This window comes from Rattus norvegicus, chromosome 13 (genome assembly GCF_021556685.1).
Source record: "Rattus norvegicus strain SHRSP/BbbUtx chromosome 13, alternate assembly SHRSP_T2T, whole genome shotgun sequence".
Classification (NCBI taxonomy): domain Eukaryota; kingdom Metazoa; phylum Chordata; class Mammalia; order Rodentia; family Muridae; genus Rattus; species Rattus norvegicus.
In genome coordinates, this window is record NC_141546.1 from 88803920 (window position 1) to 88819917 (window position 15998).

At 37.8% G+C, this 15998-nt stretch overlaps 1 protein-coding gene across 2 annotated transcripts in view; it reads left to right on the forward strand.

Annotated features, from left to right (window-relative positions):
• Positions 1-15998, forward strand: part of Spta1 (spectrin, alpha, erythrocytic 1) — a 71650-nt gene that overhangs the window by 340 nt on the left and 55312 nt on the right. For both annotated transcript variants that reach the window (XR_015635136.1, NM_001011908.4), the window contains 11 exon segments: positions 1068-1304; positions 3045-3170; positions 6696-6836; positions 7570-7716; positions 8995-9128; positions 9697-9841; positions 11608-11762; positions 12598-12733; positions 12850-12951; positions 13829-13966; positions 14683-14793. Coding sequence is in view for 1 of the 2 variants with exons in the window: in NM_001011908.4 (NP_001011908.3) it covers positions 1068-1304; positions 3045-3170; positions 6696-6836; positions 7570-7716; positions 8995-9128; positions 9697-9841; positions 11608-11762; positions 12598-12733; positions 12850-12951; positions 13829-13966; positions 14683-14793 (1572 nt within the window). In the remaining variant the exon portion in view is untranslated.

Below are 15998 nucleotides of genomic sequence, written 5' to 3' on the forward strand. Positions count from 1 at the left end.
GTAAAGAGTTTTGATTTTAATCCTTTTATGAAGGTTTCACTTCTAAAAATAACCTAGAACTTTACACCTACATAATAATAATAATAATAATAATAATAATTTAATAATTACTTGCTAAAGTCAGATATAACATACAGAAAACTACAGGTAATTTGAAATCAAATAATCCCATTAAAACATTGTGGAATGACTTAATTTTAGAGTCATCTCAGGAATTACTGTCTACAAAAATAAGATTTTTGAAAAATAAAGTAACATCAAAATATAAACTCAGTATTATATATTTTGGATATAAGAAATAAGGAACTCAATGCCCTATAGAAATGTCTCTATAGAAATTTTTCTGATTACTGTTACACACAAACTGTATTTCTTTAAAGCACAGTTTTGTATAAAACTATAATACAATATTTTATATTCTGAAATCCTATTAAAACATTAATGATTTATACTTTGTGACAAGTGGGAAGACAGGTTAAATTCAGATTTTATTTTAGTATTTTCTTTTTTAAGTCAAGTAAGTATATAGTACATGATCTAGACTTTTAGTTAAGAAGAAAAGTACTCAAGTTTGTGTGTGTGATTGATTCACTAAAATAATTACAAACCATTCTCACTATTCCCTAAATTTACAGATGACCAGCACTTATCAATGTCGTTTAGCCTTTGGAAAAAAATAGCATTTTTTTTTATTGTCTATCTGACATGTTGTGATATTGCTTCAGCAGTCAAAATTTGTTCTTTCTATAGAATATTTTGGATGATTAAGAACTATTGATCTAAAAAATAGTTATTTATAGTTTAAAATTATACAGTTACATTATAGCACCCATAAACTGTATGTATTACTAGGTGTAACAACTTGTACACATAGACTGAATGTGTATGGGATGAATGCCTTGGGATATACAAGAGAGATAGCATTCTTATATGAGAACTAGCAACAAGTACAGGCATTATTTATTTATTTATTGTATAGTTTTAATTAACATAATAACTACACTCATATGTATTTTGGGGTACAGAATGTAATATTTCAAAACATGAAGAGACTTTTTAACTTATAGGCTGTTGAAAGCAGTGGACCAAAGGTTCTAGAAACAGCAGAAGAAATCCAGCACAGGAGGCAGGAGGTGTTAGACCAATACCAGAGGTTCAAGGAGCGCGTGGCCGAGAGGGGTCAGAAGCTTGAGGAATCTTATCACTATCAAGTTTTCAGGAGAGATGCAGACGACCTGGAGAAGTGGATCATGGAGAAGCTTGAAATTACAAAAGATAAGACATATGAACCCACAAATATACAGGTAACTCAGTGCCACCAATGTCCTCAGACCTGACCCTAGGTTCTCTAGAGATTGAAATGGGCTTTTCTTTACGGTAATGTTGAAGGGTGGATGTGAGCACTGCTCGATTCTATTACAGAACAAAGCCAGATGGTAAAAAGGGAAGTTTACAAATTCAGTTAAGAAAAAGGCTAAAGTTGCTTGTTCTTTACAAGATTAGAAAGATGAGCTAGAAGAAAGAAAAAAAAATGACTGTATATCGGTATTTGAAAATACAGAATCATACTGTATCATATTGAAGTTTCATTCAGAACTCACATTCTTATAATTAATATGTAGATTCCACAGAAAGATTAGACTATCTAATAGAGATACAAGTTGTGCCTTTAAGTGATCTCTGCTTTCCATTTCTTAACTTTCAGAGCCTTATCTGCAAATAAAACTCATCGGAGACTTTATTTTATGATAGCTTATTAGACAAAATAGTGGCTGAAAGTTCAAGAAACTTTGACATAACTTGTGATTTCTATATTGTGATATTAATGATAAAGCAATTGATTTTTAAACATAAATAGTAAAACTTATCACTGCTTCTAAAGCCACTGTTGTCTATTCTGTTCAGCTGGATGTACATTTTGAGCTTCTCTCAAAATATTTTTATAGCTGCTGTTAATTTCAAATAAAAGTCTATAGGACAAGAATTTTAGTAGAAAGTTCTACATCTGATGGCATATTGCATAGCATAAGGAGTAATCATTTTTGAGCCAACAAGAATGGAGCAAAATCTGGGTGATGTGTGATGTATGTGTCAAAATTCACATTTGACAAGAACAGAGCTCATTATGAACTTTAAACAAATAATTCATTTTCTTCATTGTACTTCTTTTTTTTTTTAACTTGAGTATTTCTTATATACATTTCGAGTGTTATTCCCTTTCCCGGTTTCCGGCAAACATCCCCCTCCCCCCTCCCCTTCCTTATGGGTATTCCCCTCCCAACCCTCCCCCCATTGCCGCCCTCCCCCCATAGACTAGTTCACTGGGGGTTCAGTCTTAGCAGGACCCAGGGCTTCCCCTTCCACTGGTGCTCTTACTAGGATATTCATTGCTACCTATGGGGTCAGAGTCCAGGGTCAGTCCATGTATAGTCTTTAGGTAGTGGCTTAGTTCCTGGAAGCTCTGGTTGCTTGGCATTGTTGTACTTTTGGGGTCTCGAGCCCCTTCAAGCTCTTCCAGTTCTTTCTCTGATTCCTTCAATAGTGGACCTATTCTCAGTTCAGTGGTTTGCTGCTGGCATTCGCCTCTGTATTTGCTGTATTCTGGCTGTGTCTCTCAGGAGAGATTTACATCCGGCTCCTGTCGGTCTGCACTTCTTTGCTTCATCCATCTTGTCTAATTGGGTGGCTGTATATGTATGGGCCACAACTCAGCATTAACCTTTGGAAGGAAAAGGACACTATGCATTATGTGGTTTTATTCACATAGGAACCTGTGGAGCCTTGAGTAGAATATTATTTTATTTATTCTTTCCCAAAGGAAGCGCCAACAGAAAAGTCTGGATTTATGACTTTTGTCTCAAGAAGCCATGCTCATTTGTTTTCCTTGAGTAACCACTTGTCTGTTTCTGCTATGGCTAAGGGAAATCTTTGAGGAAATGTAGAAGAGCAGGGAGTCTGCTTAGAATTGAGAGGAAGAACAAAATAGTATTTGTTCCTATAAGACTTCATTTCATTACTCATAAACTCTGATTCCTAAACTGCAGGGGAAATATCAGAAGCACGAATCCTTTGTATCAGAGGTGCAAGCCAAATCAAGAGTGCTTCCTGAGCTGGAGGAAATCAGGGAGGCTCGATTTGCAGAAGATCATTTTGCCCATGAAGCCACCAAGGTAAATGGACGCTAGAATCTCAATCCTAGTTGCTGATTGTGTTATCAGGGTTTGGATGGGTTAGGCCAGATAAAGCTCAATGTAGCTGCTTTAGAACAAGGACTGAAAGCTCTTGTTCTCTATTCAAATTGAGGCAGGCAAAATGATAGCACACTCTTGTGTTTCATGGGTGGGGAAGAACCGTGGTATGGAAATAGCACTGAGCAGCCCTTATAAGTATCCTTATGTCATGATCATGCTATCTTCAACCCATCCCATGTTTCTCAGATGAAATTGTTCTAAAGAATCTTATATTAATTATTAATTCTGACTTCAAAGTGATGTCTATTCATTTCAATCTCTTTTGAAATCTTCCTCTTTGACAGTGAAGTCTTGGTTTGTTTGTTTTTGTCCACACAACACTCCCCGTTTCTGATGACATGCTTTTCCATACTTTCCTTCTACTTACAAAAGAAAGAAGAAAGAAAGAAAGAAAAAGAAAAAAAAGCCCTAAAATCTAACAACTTTGGAAAAATGCCCTTTGATGACTAGACTTGAAAATCTCAGTCATTTCAACAACCATTAACCACTGTACTTATTCTTAATGTCACGGTTACTTTCTAATTCATATATTCTCCCTGTTATATGAGTAAAATTTTCAGCTTATGTAGTCTTAAACTATAAAACCAATTTATATTGCATAACTTACAATTGAGGATTGTCTTTCTATTTACAGCATAAACATTCTAGCCCATGTGAATGGTAACAAGATAGGATCAAGAAAGAATTTTTTCTTACTTTTTTCAACAAGTAAGAAAACCTTGTGTCTTTTCCACTTGTTTAAAATTGAAGGAATTTTTATACTATAGTGCTCTGTGTAAACTCTTGTATGAATTAAAATATTTAAAACTAGATATGAGGATGCATGCCCATAATCCCAGAGTGAAGAGATGGAGATTGCTAGAATAGTGGCCGTACTGAGTTCAAGTCTAACTGAGCTACTGTTTTAAGGTTTTATTTCTGTGAAGAGAATAAAAACAATGTCCAAGGCAATTCTTATAAAGTAAGCATTTAATTGTAGCTGGTTTACAGTTTAGAGTGTTAGTCAATCCTGATGATAGGAAGCAGGCAGCGAAGCATGGCAGCGTACATGCAGATATGGCGCTGGAAGAACCTAGCGCTCTACATCTTGATCTGCATGCAGTAGGAGACTATGTGAGCATAGGAGATCTCAAAGCCTGCTCCCACAGTGATACACTTCTTCCAACAAGACCACACCTTTCTAACAAGACCACCCCTCCTAGCAGTGCTACTCTCTTTGAGTCAAACATTCAAACACATGAGTCTACGGGGTACATTACTATTCAAACCACTATAGCTGCATTGTTAGATGTTGCTTTCTAAAACCTTAACGCAAAAAAAAAAAAAATAGAAATGTGTGAACAGTGTTTAAAACAACTGTTACCACCATTAAGGCTGTGTTGGATACCATAGAAGGGTTCAGAGAAATGTGAGCAAAGTGTTGAAAATACACGATTCTTTTTTTTAAAATCTTTATTAACTTGAGTATTATTTACATTTTGGTTGTTATTCCCCTTCCCCTCCCCTTCTATATGGGTGTTCCCCTCCACATCTTCCCCCCATTACGTCCTCCCCGCAACAATCATGTTCACTGGAGGTTCAGTCTTGGCAGGACCAAGGGCTTCCCCTTTCACTGGTACTCTTACTAGGCTATTCATTGCTACCTATGAGGTTGGAGCCCAGGGTCAGTCCATGTATAGTCTTCGGGTTAGTGGCTTAGTCCCTGGAAGCTCTGGTTGCTTGGCATTGTTGTTCATATGGGGTCTCCAGCCCCTTCAAGCTCTTTCAGTCCTTTCTCTGATTCCTTCAACCGGGTTCCCGTTCTCAGTTCAGTGGTTTGCTGCTGGCATTCGCCTCTGTATTTGCTGTATTCTGGCTGTGTCTCTCGGGAGCCATCTACATCCAGCTCCTGTCGGTCTGCACTTCTTTGCTTCATCCATCTTGTCTAATTGCGCGGCTGTATATGTATGGGCCACATGTGGGGCAGGCTCTGAATGGGTGTCCTTCTGCCTCTGTTCTAAACTTTGCCTCCCTATTCCCTGCCAAGGGTATTCTTGTTCCCCTTTTAAAGAAGGAGTGAAGCATTCGCATTTTGATCATCCTTCTTGAGTTTCATGTGTTCTGTCCATCTAGGGTAATTCAAGCGTTTGGGCTAATATCCACTTCTCAATGAGTGCATACCATGTGTGTTTTTCTGTGATTGGGTTACCTCACTCAGGATGATATTTCCATTTCCTATCAATTTCATCAAGTCATTGCTTTTGATAGCTGAGTTGTACTCCATTGTGTAGATGTACCACATTTTCTGTATCCATTCCTCTGTTGAAGGGCATCTGGGTTCTTTCCAGCTTCTGGCTATTATAAATAAGGCTGCGATGAACATAGTGGAGCACGTGTCTTTTTTATATGTTGGGGCATCTTTTGGGTATATGCCCAAGAGAGGTATAGCTGGATCCTCAGGCAGTTCAATGACCAATTTTCTGAGGAACCTCCAGACTGATTTCCAGAATGGTTGTATCAGTCTGCAATCCCACCAACAATGGAGGAGTGTTCCTCTTTCTCCGCATCCTCGCCAGCATCTGCTGTCACCTGAGTTTTTGATCTTAGCCATTCTCACTGGTGTGAAGTGGAATCTCAGGGTTGTTTTGATTTGCATTTCCCTTATGACTAAAGATATTGAACATTTCTTTAGGTGTTTCCCAGCCATTCAGCATTCCTCAGCTGTGAATTCTTTGTTTAGCTCTGAACCCCATTTTTTAATAGGAAGATACACTATTCTTTAAGGGATGGCATAGTGCTCACCAGTGTCACATGATTGGTGGGATATGACGTTCTGGTCTAATCTGGCACTCACCGCCTCTCCATTTTGTCAAACTATACAGCAGCAAAATATTCTTTGATTTTTAATGTGCTTTCCAGTTACTCAAGCAAAGTTGTTTGGTGGTATGCTATGCTTAGAACACTCGCTGCCTATCATCTACCCATCAGAAAGCTTTCCCTTCTTAAGGCTCAGTCAAAATGAACACTCTACCACGAATCCTTCTACCAATGTCTCGTTTTCTCCCCCTTTGCCATCTTATAACTTGTATATTTCTGTTCTTTGAAACATCAAGACATTTTAACAAATTTTCTGTCATGGAAGATTACATTTCATTTATCTTAGTAACTATTTTCATATATATTTTTCTCTCAGTTGAGACTTTATTTCTCATTTCATTTATTTTTTCTTTTGTTGAGCAATTAGTACAGGAATGAAGGGGAGGACTGAATTTTTATTAATTAATTAATTTATTTTTATCCTTGCCACAGTTTCCCCTCCCTCCTCTCTTCCCAGTCCTTCTTCATAACTACCCAGATCATCTAGTCCTCCTCCCTTTCTCTTCAGAAAAAGGGAGGACTCTCATGAGTATCAACCAGCCATTGAACTATTTGCTAGCCTAACCATTCTTTTTCTCTCCCTTAAAGACGCATCTGAAGGAACTTCGCCACTTGTGGGATCTGCTGTTGGAGTTGACCCAAGAGAAAAGTGACGTCCTGCTGAGGGCACTGAAGTTCTATCAGTACTGTCAGGAGTGTGAAGACATCTTGGAGTGGGTCAAAGAGAAGGTACAGGCGCACATGCTTATGGGGTATTCTGATGGCTCCATCCCAACCGCACCATAGAAACTTTCTACAACCTACTCTGGCAGTCTTGAGTAGTTGGGAAATCTGTTCCTAGACTTCGTTCTTTGGGGGAAAGGTGAATTTTGGCAAAGATTTGCAAGTATTCTGAAGATTGTTGTAAGGAATAAGACTAAATCTGTGACTGTGGTCATAGCAAAGACTAGACTAACACCAAACATGATCTAGGCCCAATTCCCTTCTCTTCCCATGATGTTTTCTCATATCCTTTGGGTCTTATCTGAAATAACTTCCAACTCTTGTTTCTCAGTAAATACAACTATGGCTTTTAAAAATTTCTCCAAATACTTCAAGTATAGTTTCACAGTCAGAGTACTTGTCTTACACATACAAGAGCTCAGTGCAACACTTTATTAGACATGCTTGATTCAAAAGGAGGCAGGTAGAGTAGGAGGAATTGTTCCCTCATCTTCTAAAACATAGAAGGAACCTCTGGACGTTCTCCCTGCAACCCCTTGATTTCACCAAGGAATTCTCTCAAAGTACATCGATCCCCAGACTAAGCTGTCATCCCAAAACACACTCCTACTTTTGGCTTTTCTCTGGAAGGGTCCCCATATGAGTTATCATGAGAATATAACAGGGCCTTGGAGTTTTTGGTTTGAAAAAATATTGATTTTTTTTTTACTGGTGACTCTGAACTTTTTCATGATTACAGGAAGCTATAGTGACATTAGTGGAGCTGGGAGATGACTGGGAACGAACAGAGGTCCTGCATAAGAAGTTTGAAGAATTCCAGGAAGAACTGACAGCTCGGAAAGGAAAAGTGGACAGAGTGAACCAATATGCTAATGAGTGTGCCCAGGTGAGATGGAGACAAAAGAGGTATGGCAGAGAAAGGATTCTGAGCTTACAGAACTCCTTCCTGGCCACTAGAAGGTGGGGTATAATGGGGATGGGACATTTTAAAAGAGTGGAGGGATGCAAATCTATGTAGTAACTTGCTGTGAGCAACTTTCTTTCCTCTTCTGGTTCCACTCTCCCCTTTCTGGTCCATGAAAATGGCTATGTGTGTGTGTGTGTGTGTGTGTGTGTGTGTGTGTGTGTGTTGGGAGTGTGTGTTTGTGTGTGTGTACATGCTTAAAAGAGAGATAATTAGAGAAAATTAAATCTACAAGTATCACAGGTAATTTCTGTACTATAAATTTTATTGATTGTTGTTTTTATGCACTTCTTGTGGAAGATACAAGCACAAAATAGCATAGAATTTATAAAAAATGTTTGACTCTCAATCTATATCTATATGTATGTATATATAAATATATTATATATACTATTACATAATATTTTATAAGATTGTGAAAGAAATGGAGAAGCACTATCATTTACTTAAAGCAATGCTTATATAAATTTTCAATGTCTGAGTTAGCAAGGATTTACTGAGACTAAATACTCTAATATACAGGAGAAAATTGGGACAATTGATTGTGTGTGTGTGTGTGTGTGTGTGTGTGTGTGATGTCGTGTGTGTGTGTGTGTGTATGATCGGAGTTATATAATAGTTATGAATTGATACATGTATGTGTAATAAAGTATAATAGAGTATATGTACTGAAATACATAAAGCTCAAAAGATACCTTTATTGTGCATCATATTTCGGTTTTCTTGTGCTCTCGGCTCTCTAGTGAATCTGTTAATAGCCATATTAGTAGAAGCAAGAATTCAGGATGAATAGAAACTAAAGAAAAATGAAAGAAATCACTGTTTGCCAACTTTTTCAAGGCTGTTTCTTCAATAGTTCCAACACTTTTTATCTTTACTTTTACTACCACAAAATGTAGAATTAGTATAGTTTTGTTCACGACTCTGGTTCATCTATTGAGATGCTTGGCTGGGCTGTTCTGATGTCATCTGATTTTGTACATGGCTGCGGTTGTTTGGTGGCTTAGTGAGGGTAAGGGAATAAGATAACTTCACTCTTTGGGGGCCTTGGTAAAGACAGCAAAGACTTTGTTTTTGTGTTTTACCATTGCTTGAGAAGCCATGCTTTGTTATCTGCCATGGTGACAAAGTGTCAGGTATAAAGTTCACTGTTAAGTTAACTTGTGGTATGACAGCACCTTTGCTGATTTCCTTCCTTAGGAGCAACACCCTAAGTTGCCTGAGATAAAGGCAAAACAAGATGAAGTCAATGCTGCCTGGGATCGTCTCTGGAGCCTGGCTCTCAAGAGACGAGAAAGTCTATCAAATGCTGCAGACCTCCAGCGCTTTAAAAGGTATGGTACTGAAATTATAGCACAGTATGTAGATGGCTGACCTAATATACTGGAGGCCTGGCCTCTGATCCACATCACCACCTAAAGTAGGGAAGTAGAGGCAAAAAGACTATAATCCTAGGCATTCCAGTAGTAGAAGATCATGGGTGAAGATAACAAAATGTGTGGACTTAGCCACTGTTCACAGACTTCTATTGATAAAAAAAGATAAGAAAAGAAAAAAGAAAATTAAAGCGTAGCACTTCTGAATTGAATTGGCTCTGAAGAAGTAAAGGGGGTATAAGAATTAGATGAGTTTGAGGGCAAGACTGGTATTCATGAATAACTTCTCACATGTCATATATGAGAACTGTCTCTGCAAGCTCAAAAGTCAAGAACCTTTGCAGTAGAACATCTCAGTGGAAAAATTCTGACACGCAAGAATGTTTTCAGTTACTTTGTGCTAGTTTGGTAAAAAGGAGAGTCGTTGCTACTTGAGGGAATTAAGTTGGTCCTATTGTAAGGGTTGTGGGTCTGTTTGCAATGTCTGCCATCTTAGTTTATTGATGCTCATGACTTTGTCTGCTAGGGATGTCAATGAAGCCATCCAGTGGATGGAGGAGAAGGAGCCTCTACTCACCTCTGAGGACTATGGCAAAGATCTTGTTAGTTCCGAGGCTCTGTTTCACAGTCACAAGAGGCTCGAGAGGAATCTTGCTGTCATGGATGACAAGGTAAGCTTCCCCTGGCATATAAAAGTTATGTGTTCATCCTCCTGCCTAGAATATCCTCAAGAAGATGTAGTGAGTTCATGGCTTTCTATAAAGGAAAGATTCTTCTGTGGCACCGTAATATGCCTCCTCATTCTAATCCATATTTGTTCACTGGTGCTGCACAGTTCTTATTGAAATGAAGTTGCATACACATATGATATATTTTGTATGCTCTTTTACAACTACAAAAAATACATCCAAAGATGGTTTGATCTTCTCTCTGGAATACACCTTGGAACTAGAGTTTTCCCTCTGAGCACATTTTTTTCTGTTGCAGTTGGATCCTGGATTTTGTTCTTCACACCAAAAATCAGGGAGGAATTTTCTTCTTTCATAATAAACTGGGAGACTTTAAAATCTAAACCTATCATTCAGCTCCCAACTAAAAGCTAAAATGCACTTGCTTTACGTCTAAGGCATAGACACAGACACACCAAATCTCAGAGCAGTACTCTACTCCTGGACAATACCCATGTTTTCTTTCTTCCTCTGTTACTGATAAATGTCCAGCAGAAACTATTTAAAAGTAGACACACTTGTTTTGTCTAACAATTTTAGAGATTTCAGACCATCATTTCTTGGCCTCATGTGCTTTGGAGGAACATCATGGTGATGGAAAAATGTGGTGGAGGATAGTTGTTTGCTTGATGCCTGCTTCATTCATTCTTAAGTAGAGAGAGGAATACAAGAAAGGCATACAGTAAAATGGAGCTCCAAAGAAATGTCCCCAGTGTCCTGCTTCCTGCAACTAGACCCAGCCTCTTACCTTCCACCCACCATTCTAATACCAGATTATAAATCCATTAAGGGATTGATTAACTAATTACTTAGTGCTCCAATTGTCTCTGAAAACACTCGGTTCTCAGTGATACCCATAGAGGTGCTATAATAAGTGATGGATTTATTAACCCAGTAATTTTGGTAATCAAACTTAATATAATTCTTCGGTTCACAACTTTACTTATAATTAGGTGGCTACTTGTATGTTTCCGATGAAGGGGCAGGGTAAAGAAAGATCACCACTACCTGTTTTGAATAAAGACCTGTCTGTGTGATCATTTCCACCGTTCCACTTTTCATTCTTTATTATTAATTCGTTCTTACTATTTTTCCTTTAATAAATGCTAAAATTATAGGATTTAATGTGTTATAATAAAGAAACTCTCAATTTCTGAGTATGTTTGAGAATAATGAAAGAAAGAACGGTGACATGTGGAGAGTCACTAATATTTACATTTTGCTATATCATCTCAGGCATGAAGCTCTAAAGGAATTGTGTGGTTTTCTTGTTTGATCAAAGATATCCTGTGTGATGACATCTACAGGGACAAAGAGAGACAGGTGGTGCAGGATAAACTGTTTCAAATCTTGTTTCAGACGAGAGCCGGCTGACTGAATAAATGAAACAGTACTTCTCTGTGACCATTCATAAGGGATGAGAATAAGAAGCATTTCTTTATACAGCAAGAAAGAAAAGAGTTTCTCATGATATTATTAATTGAGCAACATAAAATAAGAAAATGCTTGTAAAAGACTAAACATAGTGATGGATCATAAGGATTTTAAAATTTTCATTAAAGGAATATTTTGTCATAGCCAAGTGTGTTAATATAAATATACTTATCAATTATTACTGTTTATATGATTTTTTTATTACAGTCTCTCCTAGAAATCTGCCAGGAGTCAGACTGCTAGAATTTTTAGTAAGTTTCTTTCTTATTCCGAAGGTGAAGGAGCTTTGTGCTAAAGCAGACAAGCTGATGGTTTCCCACTCTGCAGATGCACCTCAGATCCAGCAGATGAAAATGGATCTAGTCTCCAACTGGGAACGCATCCGCGCCTTGGCCACTAACAGATATGCAAAGCTGAAGGCTTCTTATGGGTCAGAACGTGTGCATATTGTTTAGTCTCTTTGGGGGGGGGGGCAAAGCAGAAAAAAAGTTGAAAAAAACTTCAGCTCTCCTGCCTGCTCTGTAGAAGCAAATGAAATTTTAATTTGCCAGATGAAGTTCTTTTGCAGACTGGTGTAATACTCAGTGCCACACACACCACTCAACCATATCCCTTTATCTTACCTGTCTAGGCAATTGTTAAATATTATAGTGTAGCCTAGAAAACTGGAAAGTCTTGACTCCAGCCAAAGTTGTAAATAAGGTTTCAAGCAAAAGAGAGTCAAAATAGGCCTAGAATTGTCTTGTTAAAAGTTATAAAAAAAATCTGTGATGACAGGGGTTTGTTTTGAGAGTCAGTAACTCTTAGAGTTAGTAATCCTACCATCCAGAGAGAGAAAATAGTACTCACCCTGTTAATATAACCAAATGATGGATAGTTAACTCTTTGACTAGATTACCAACATTCTTGACTAATAGAGTAAATATTAGCCAACATACTTAGGGAAATTCCAACACTACCTCCACTCTAATACTTGCATGGCATGAGTCTATTTTCTGGCTGCATCATGAGACTTTACTCTGAGGTAGGTGTGACCTTAAGGTGATACACACACACACACACACACACACACACACACACACACACACCCCTACTCTAGGGCATACAACTTTGTTTAGAAAGGCGTCATAACCTATTCCTCTGAAGAGAAAGTGGAGGACAAGTTTAACCTTGCATGTCATAGTTTATCCCACTCATAACCCTTTGTTCATAGTCCTTTCAAACCAGGTTTCTCATTCCTGTGTTTTACCTTATTTGTCCCACAGGTACCATCGGTTCTTATCTGACTATGATGAGCTCACAGGCTGGATGGAGGAAAAGACAGCTCTGATCAATGCTGATGAGCTGCCAACAGATGTGGCCAGTGGGGAAGCCCTGCTAGCCAGGCACCAGCAGCATAAGGTAAGGAGCAAAGGCTTCCCTGGCAGGATAAAGAAGGTAGGATGGGATTTTGTTCAATGTTGACCAATCTAGGAAGTTTCTTGCTGCATTTGAGGTGTCCTGTTTTATGATCACAGCATGAGATTGACTCCTATGATGATCGATTTCAAACTGCTGAGGCAACTGGTCAAGATCTGCTGGATGGCAATCACGAAGCCTCGGATGAAATTCGAGAGAAGGTAAGCTGCTTTCGCACAACAAGTGAATGTTCAGTAAGATATCCAGCTCTCATCTACCATGTGCTCGTATGATAATCTGTGTTTGGAAGGGGGTCAGGAGACATCTAAACCTGTTAATGGTGTGTCATGTCTGGCATACATCTGCTTGGTGAAGCTAAATCACTTGAAACTTTCACAAGGCAAGCAATGGCTCTTGCTTCTTCAATTCTCTGACTTCCATCTAATGTGAAACCATTATACCATCTTGCCCCCATTGCTTTATTTTATTACAAACTTGCCCTCACCTCTTTATGACTAGTTCACTGATACATGTACCTTGATACCTTGATAAACTTTGGCTCCAGTCCAGTGTATAGTCCAACGATGTGCATCTATATCATTTCTGCTGTCCTCTATACAACCTCAAATTAAGCTTATTTTTTCACCACTGATGAGGAAATTATTAAATGTCCACCCATTGTAGGCACTACATTTTTCTCCAAATTGCAATGTATAACCTAAATGCCCATGTCCTAGCAGTACAATTAACTTATGGTCTGATATTTTTCTTCATCCCTGATGCTCTTCACTAGCTCTGTACATTTCTTAGTGCAATAGTCCTTATACTTCCTGTATTTTCAGCCCCTATCTCTTCCTACCTGAATTAATTTTTTCTTCCTTTTTTCTACATATAAAGCATGTATATCTCTTTTTTGGCATTTATCCTATTTTTCCTACACTGCACTTACTTGTTTAAATGTTGGGACTTTCAGAGAATAGCTCATTTCTTACTGACTTTTGATCTCTCACATGGCATTTGATGTATTAGCTGATGGGTAAATGTAAGATAAAATTTATTAATTAATTTTTCTGATACAATGTCCCTTTCTTTCTTAAGATGACAATACTTGCCCATGACTGGGCTGCCCTGCGGGAACTCTGGAACAAGTGTCAGCATCAGTACCGCCAGAGTCTGGATTTCCACCTCTTCTACCGAGACAGCGAACAAGTGGATAGTTGGATGAGCAGACAAGAGGTAACAGGAGGCACCTGGCCAGTCTTCAGATATCAATTCTTCACTATCTTGACTACTATTAGCATCCTTGATGTCATTTCTCTAGGAGAAGCATGTATCAGAAGCTGGAGGATAATCAACGGCAAATAGGGGAAAGATGAGCTTGCTAAAATCCCTTATGTGTAAAGGCTTAGAAAAACATTTAAGTACAAGCTGGACTTGGTGCGTGCACCTGCAATTTCAACACTCAGGATGCTGAATGTGCAGGAGGGTCAGGAGTTTGAAACCAGTCTGGTCCACCTAGTCACACTATCTCCAAATCTACATCTAAGCATGTGGCACAGAGATTTTGACTACAATTAAAGAATAATCAAATGTGTTAAATTTGTGAGGGTTCAGGAAGAAAAGCATGAAAAGTCCAGGTTAATGAAAGACTTCTAAGGCTAAAGTAGTTTTCTTGAGGTAGTTTTGAGAACTCTGAGTAATAATTAGCTGAGAGAATTTTATGTAGCTAGACCCAGAGATAAAGGTTAAAAGTTGTGTGCAAGCATTAAAGGCTGGGGGTCTAAACTCATGTTATTTGAAGTTAATTTCTACATAATCTCTTTATTTGTTCAAATGCTCACCTTGCTATTCATTTCCTAGGCTTCATCTTTTGTTCTTGTCTCAGAGATGCTCCAAGAAGAAAATGTCTTGCCAGTGAGGAAACCTGACATGTGTCTTTCTGTCTTCTACAGGCTTTTCTGGAAAATGAAGACCTGGGAAACTCAGTGGGTAGCGTGGAAGCCCTTCTTCAGAAGCATGATGACTTTGAAGAAGCATTCACTGCCCAGGAAGAAAAGATTATAGTAAGCAATGGTTCTTATTTCTTAATTGCATGCACTGTTTCTATATATGCTTCTAAAGAGAGTCATCCTGTGACTATAAGACCTAGTATAGAGACAGTTCCCTGTAAATTGCTACTGCTTTGTTTGTTGTTGATAATATTTACTTACATGTCTTAAAACACTATGGTTGATTCTGTAACCACAGAGAATGTTTACATAGTGTGAAAGTGAAAACCAAATCAAAATTTATCCTTTGGGGAAAATATTAACGGCATAAAAATATGCATTTTAACAATAAATTACTTGATCTAAAAATATATTCAGAAAGGTAGCAAGACATTGTTTTAATGAAGTATGTACTTTATATTATGTATTTTGAATTATAAATAAAGTGCTAGATTTAATTTAAAATCATCAATTAAATGTTCAAAATGTGGTTTTTTCCTTTTCAATAATACTTTACTGCACATTCCTCTCAAAATTTACATGTTAAATAAATCATTTTCTCTGAAGGAATATTTTTCTTCATAACATAGCTGCATTTTTATTGTTTAATTTTCTATCTAATACTATTATGAAGCTTTTCTTTGGTAATTGTTATGATATTCTATAAAATGTATCACCTTATGAGAAGAACTTTCAAGAACATGATACGTCAGGAATTCAATACACTGTCTATCTTTGGTTGTTTCCTAGGATATTAAACACACACACACACACACACAGACACACACACACACAGACACACAGACACACACACACACACTCACACATACATACACATCATCACCAACACTAGTACAGAACACAGTTGATTCCAAACCTCCCCTATTAATTAATATCACACATAAGGTGATACCTTATTAATTCATATACTTGTATTAGATTCATACTGGTAAAAAGCTGAAATTAGAGTAACTTACTGTGTTTTTATATATTTTTTATAATTTTCCTATCCCAGCTAATAAATCCATTGAGAGATTTAGCAATTTGTGGGACTGATGAGTGAGTATGGCTAAAGACTCACATCTGTATTACACTCTGTCTATCTGGAGACAGAGATGCAGTTGCTGGTGCACATGATAGAGCACTGGATGGGATGGACAGAAGAGCTGTAAGAAAGAGAGATTGGACTTAATCCTTGATCACACTTCTCCTGTGTTTACTCATTGTGACATCTGAATTCTTGTTCGGTGACCTAGACTGAAAATATATATATATTGCAG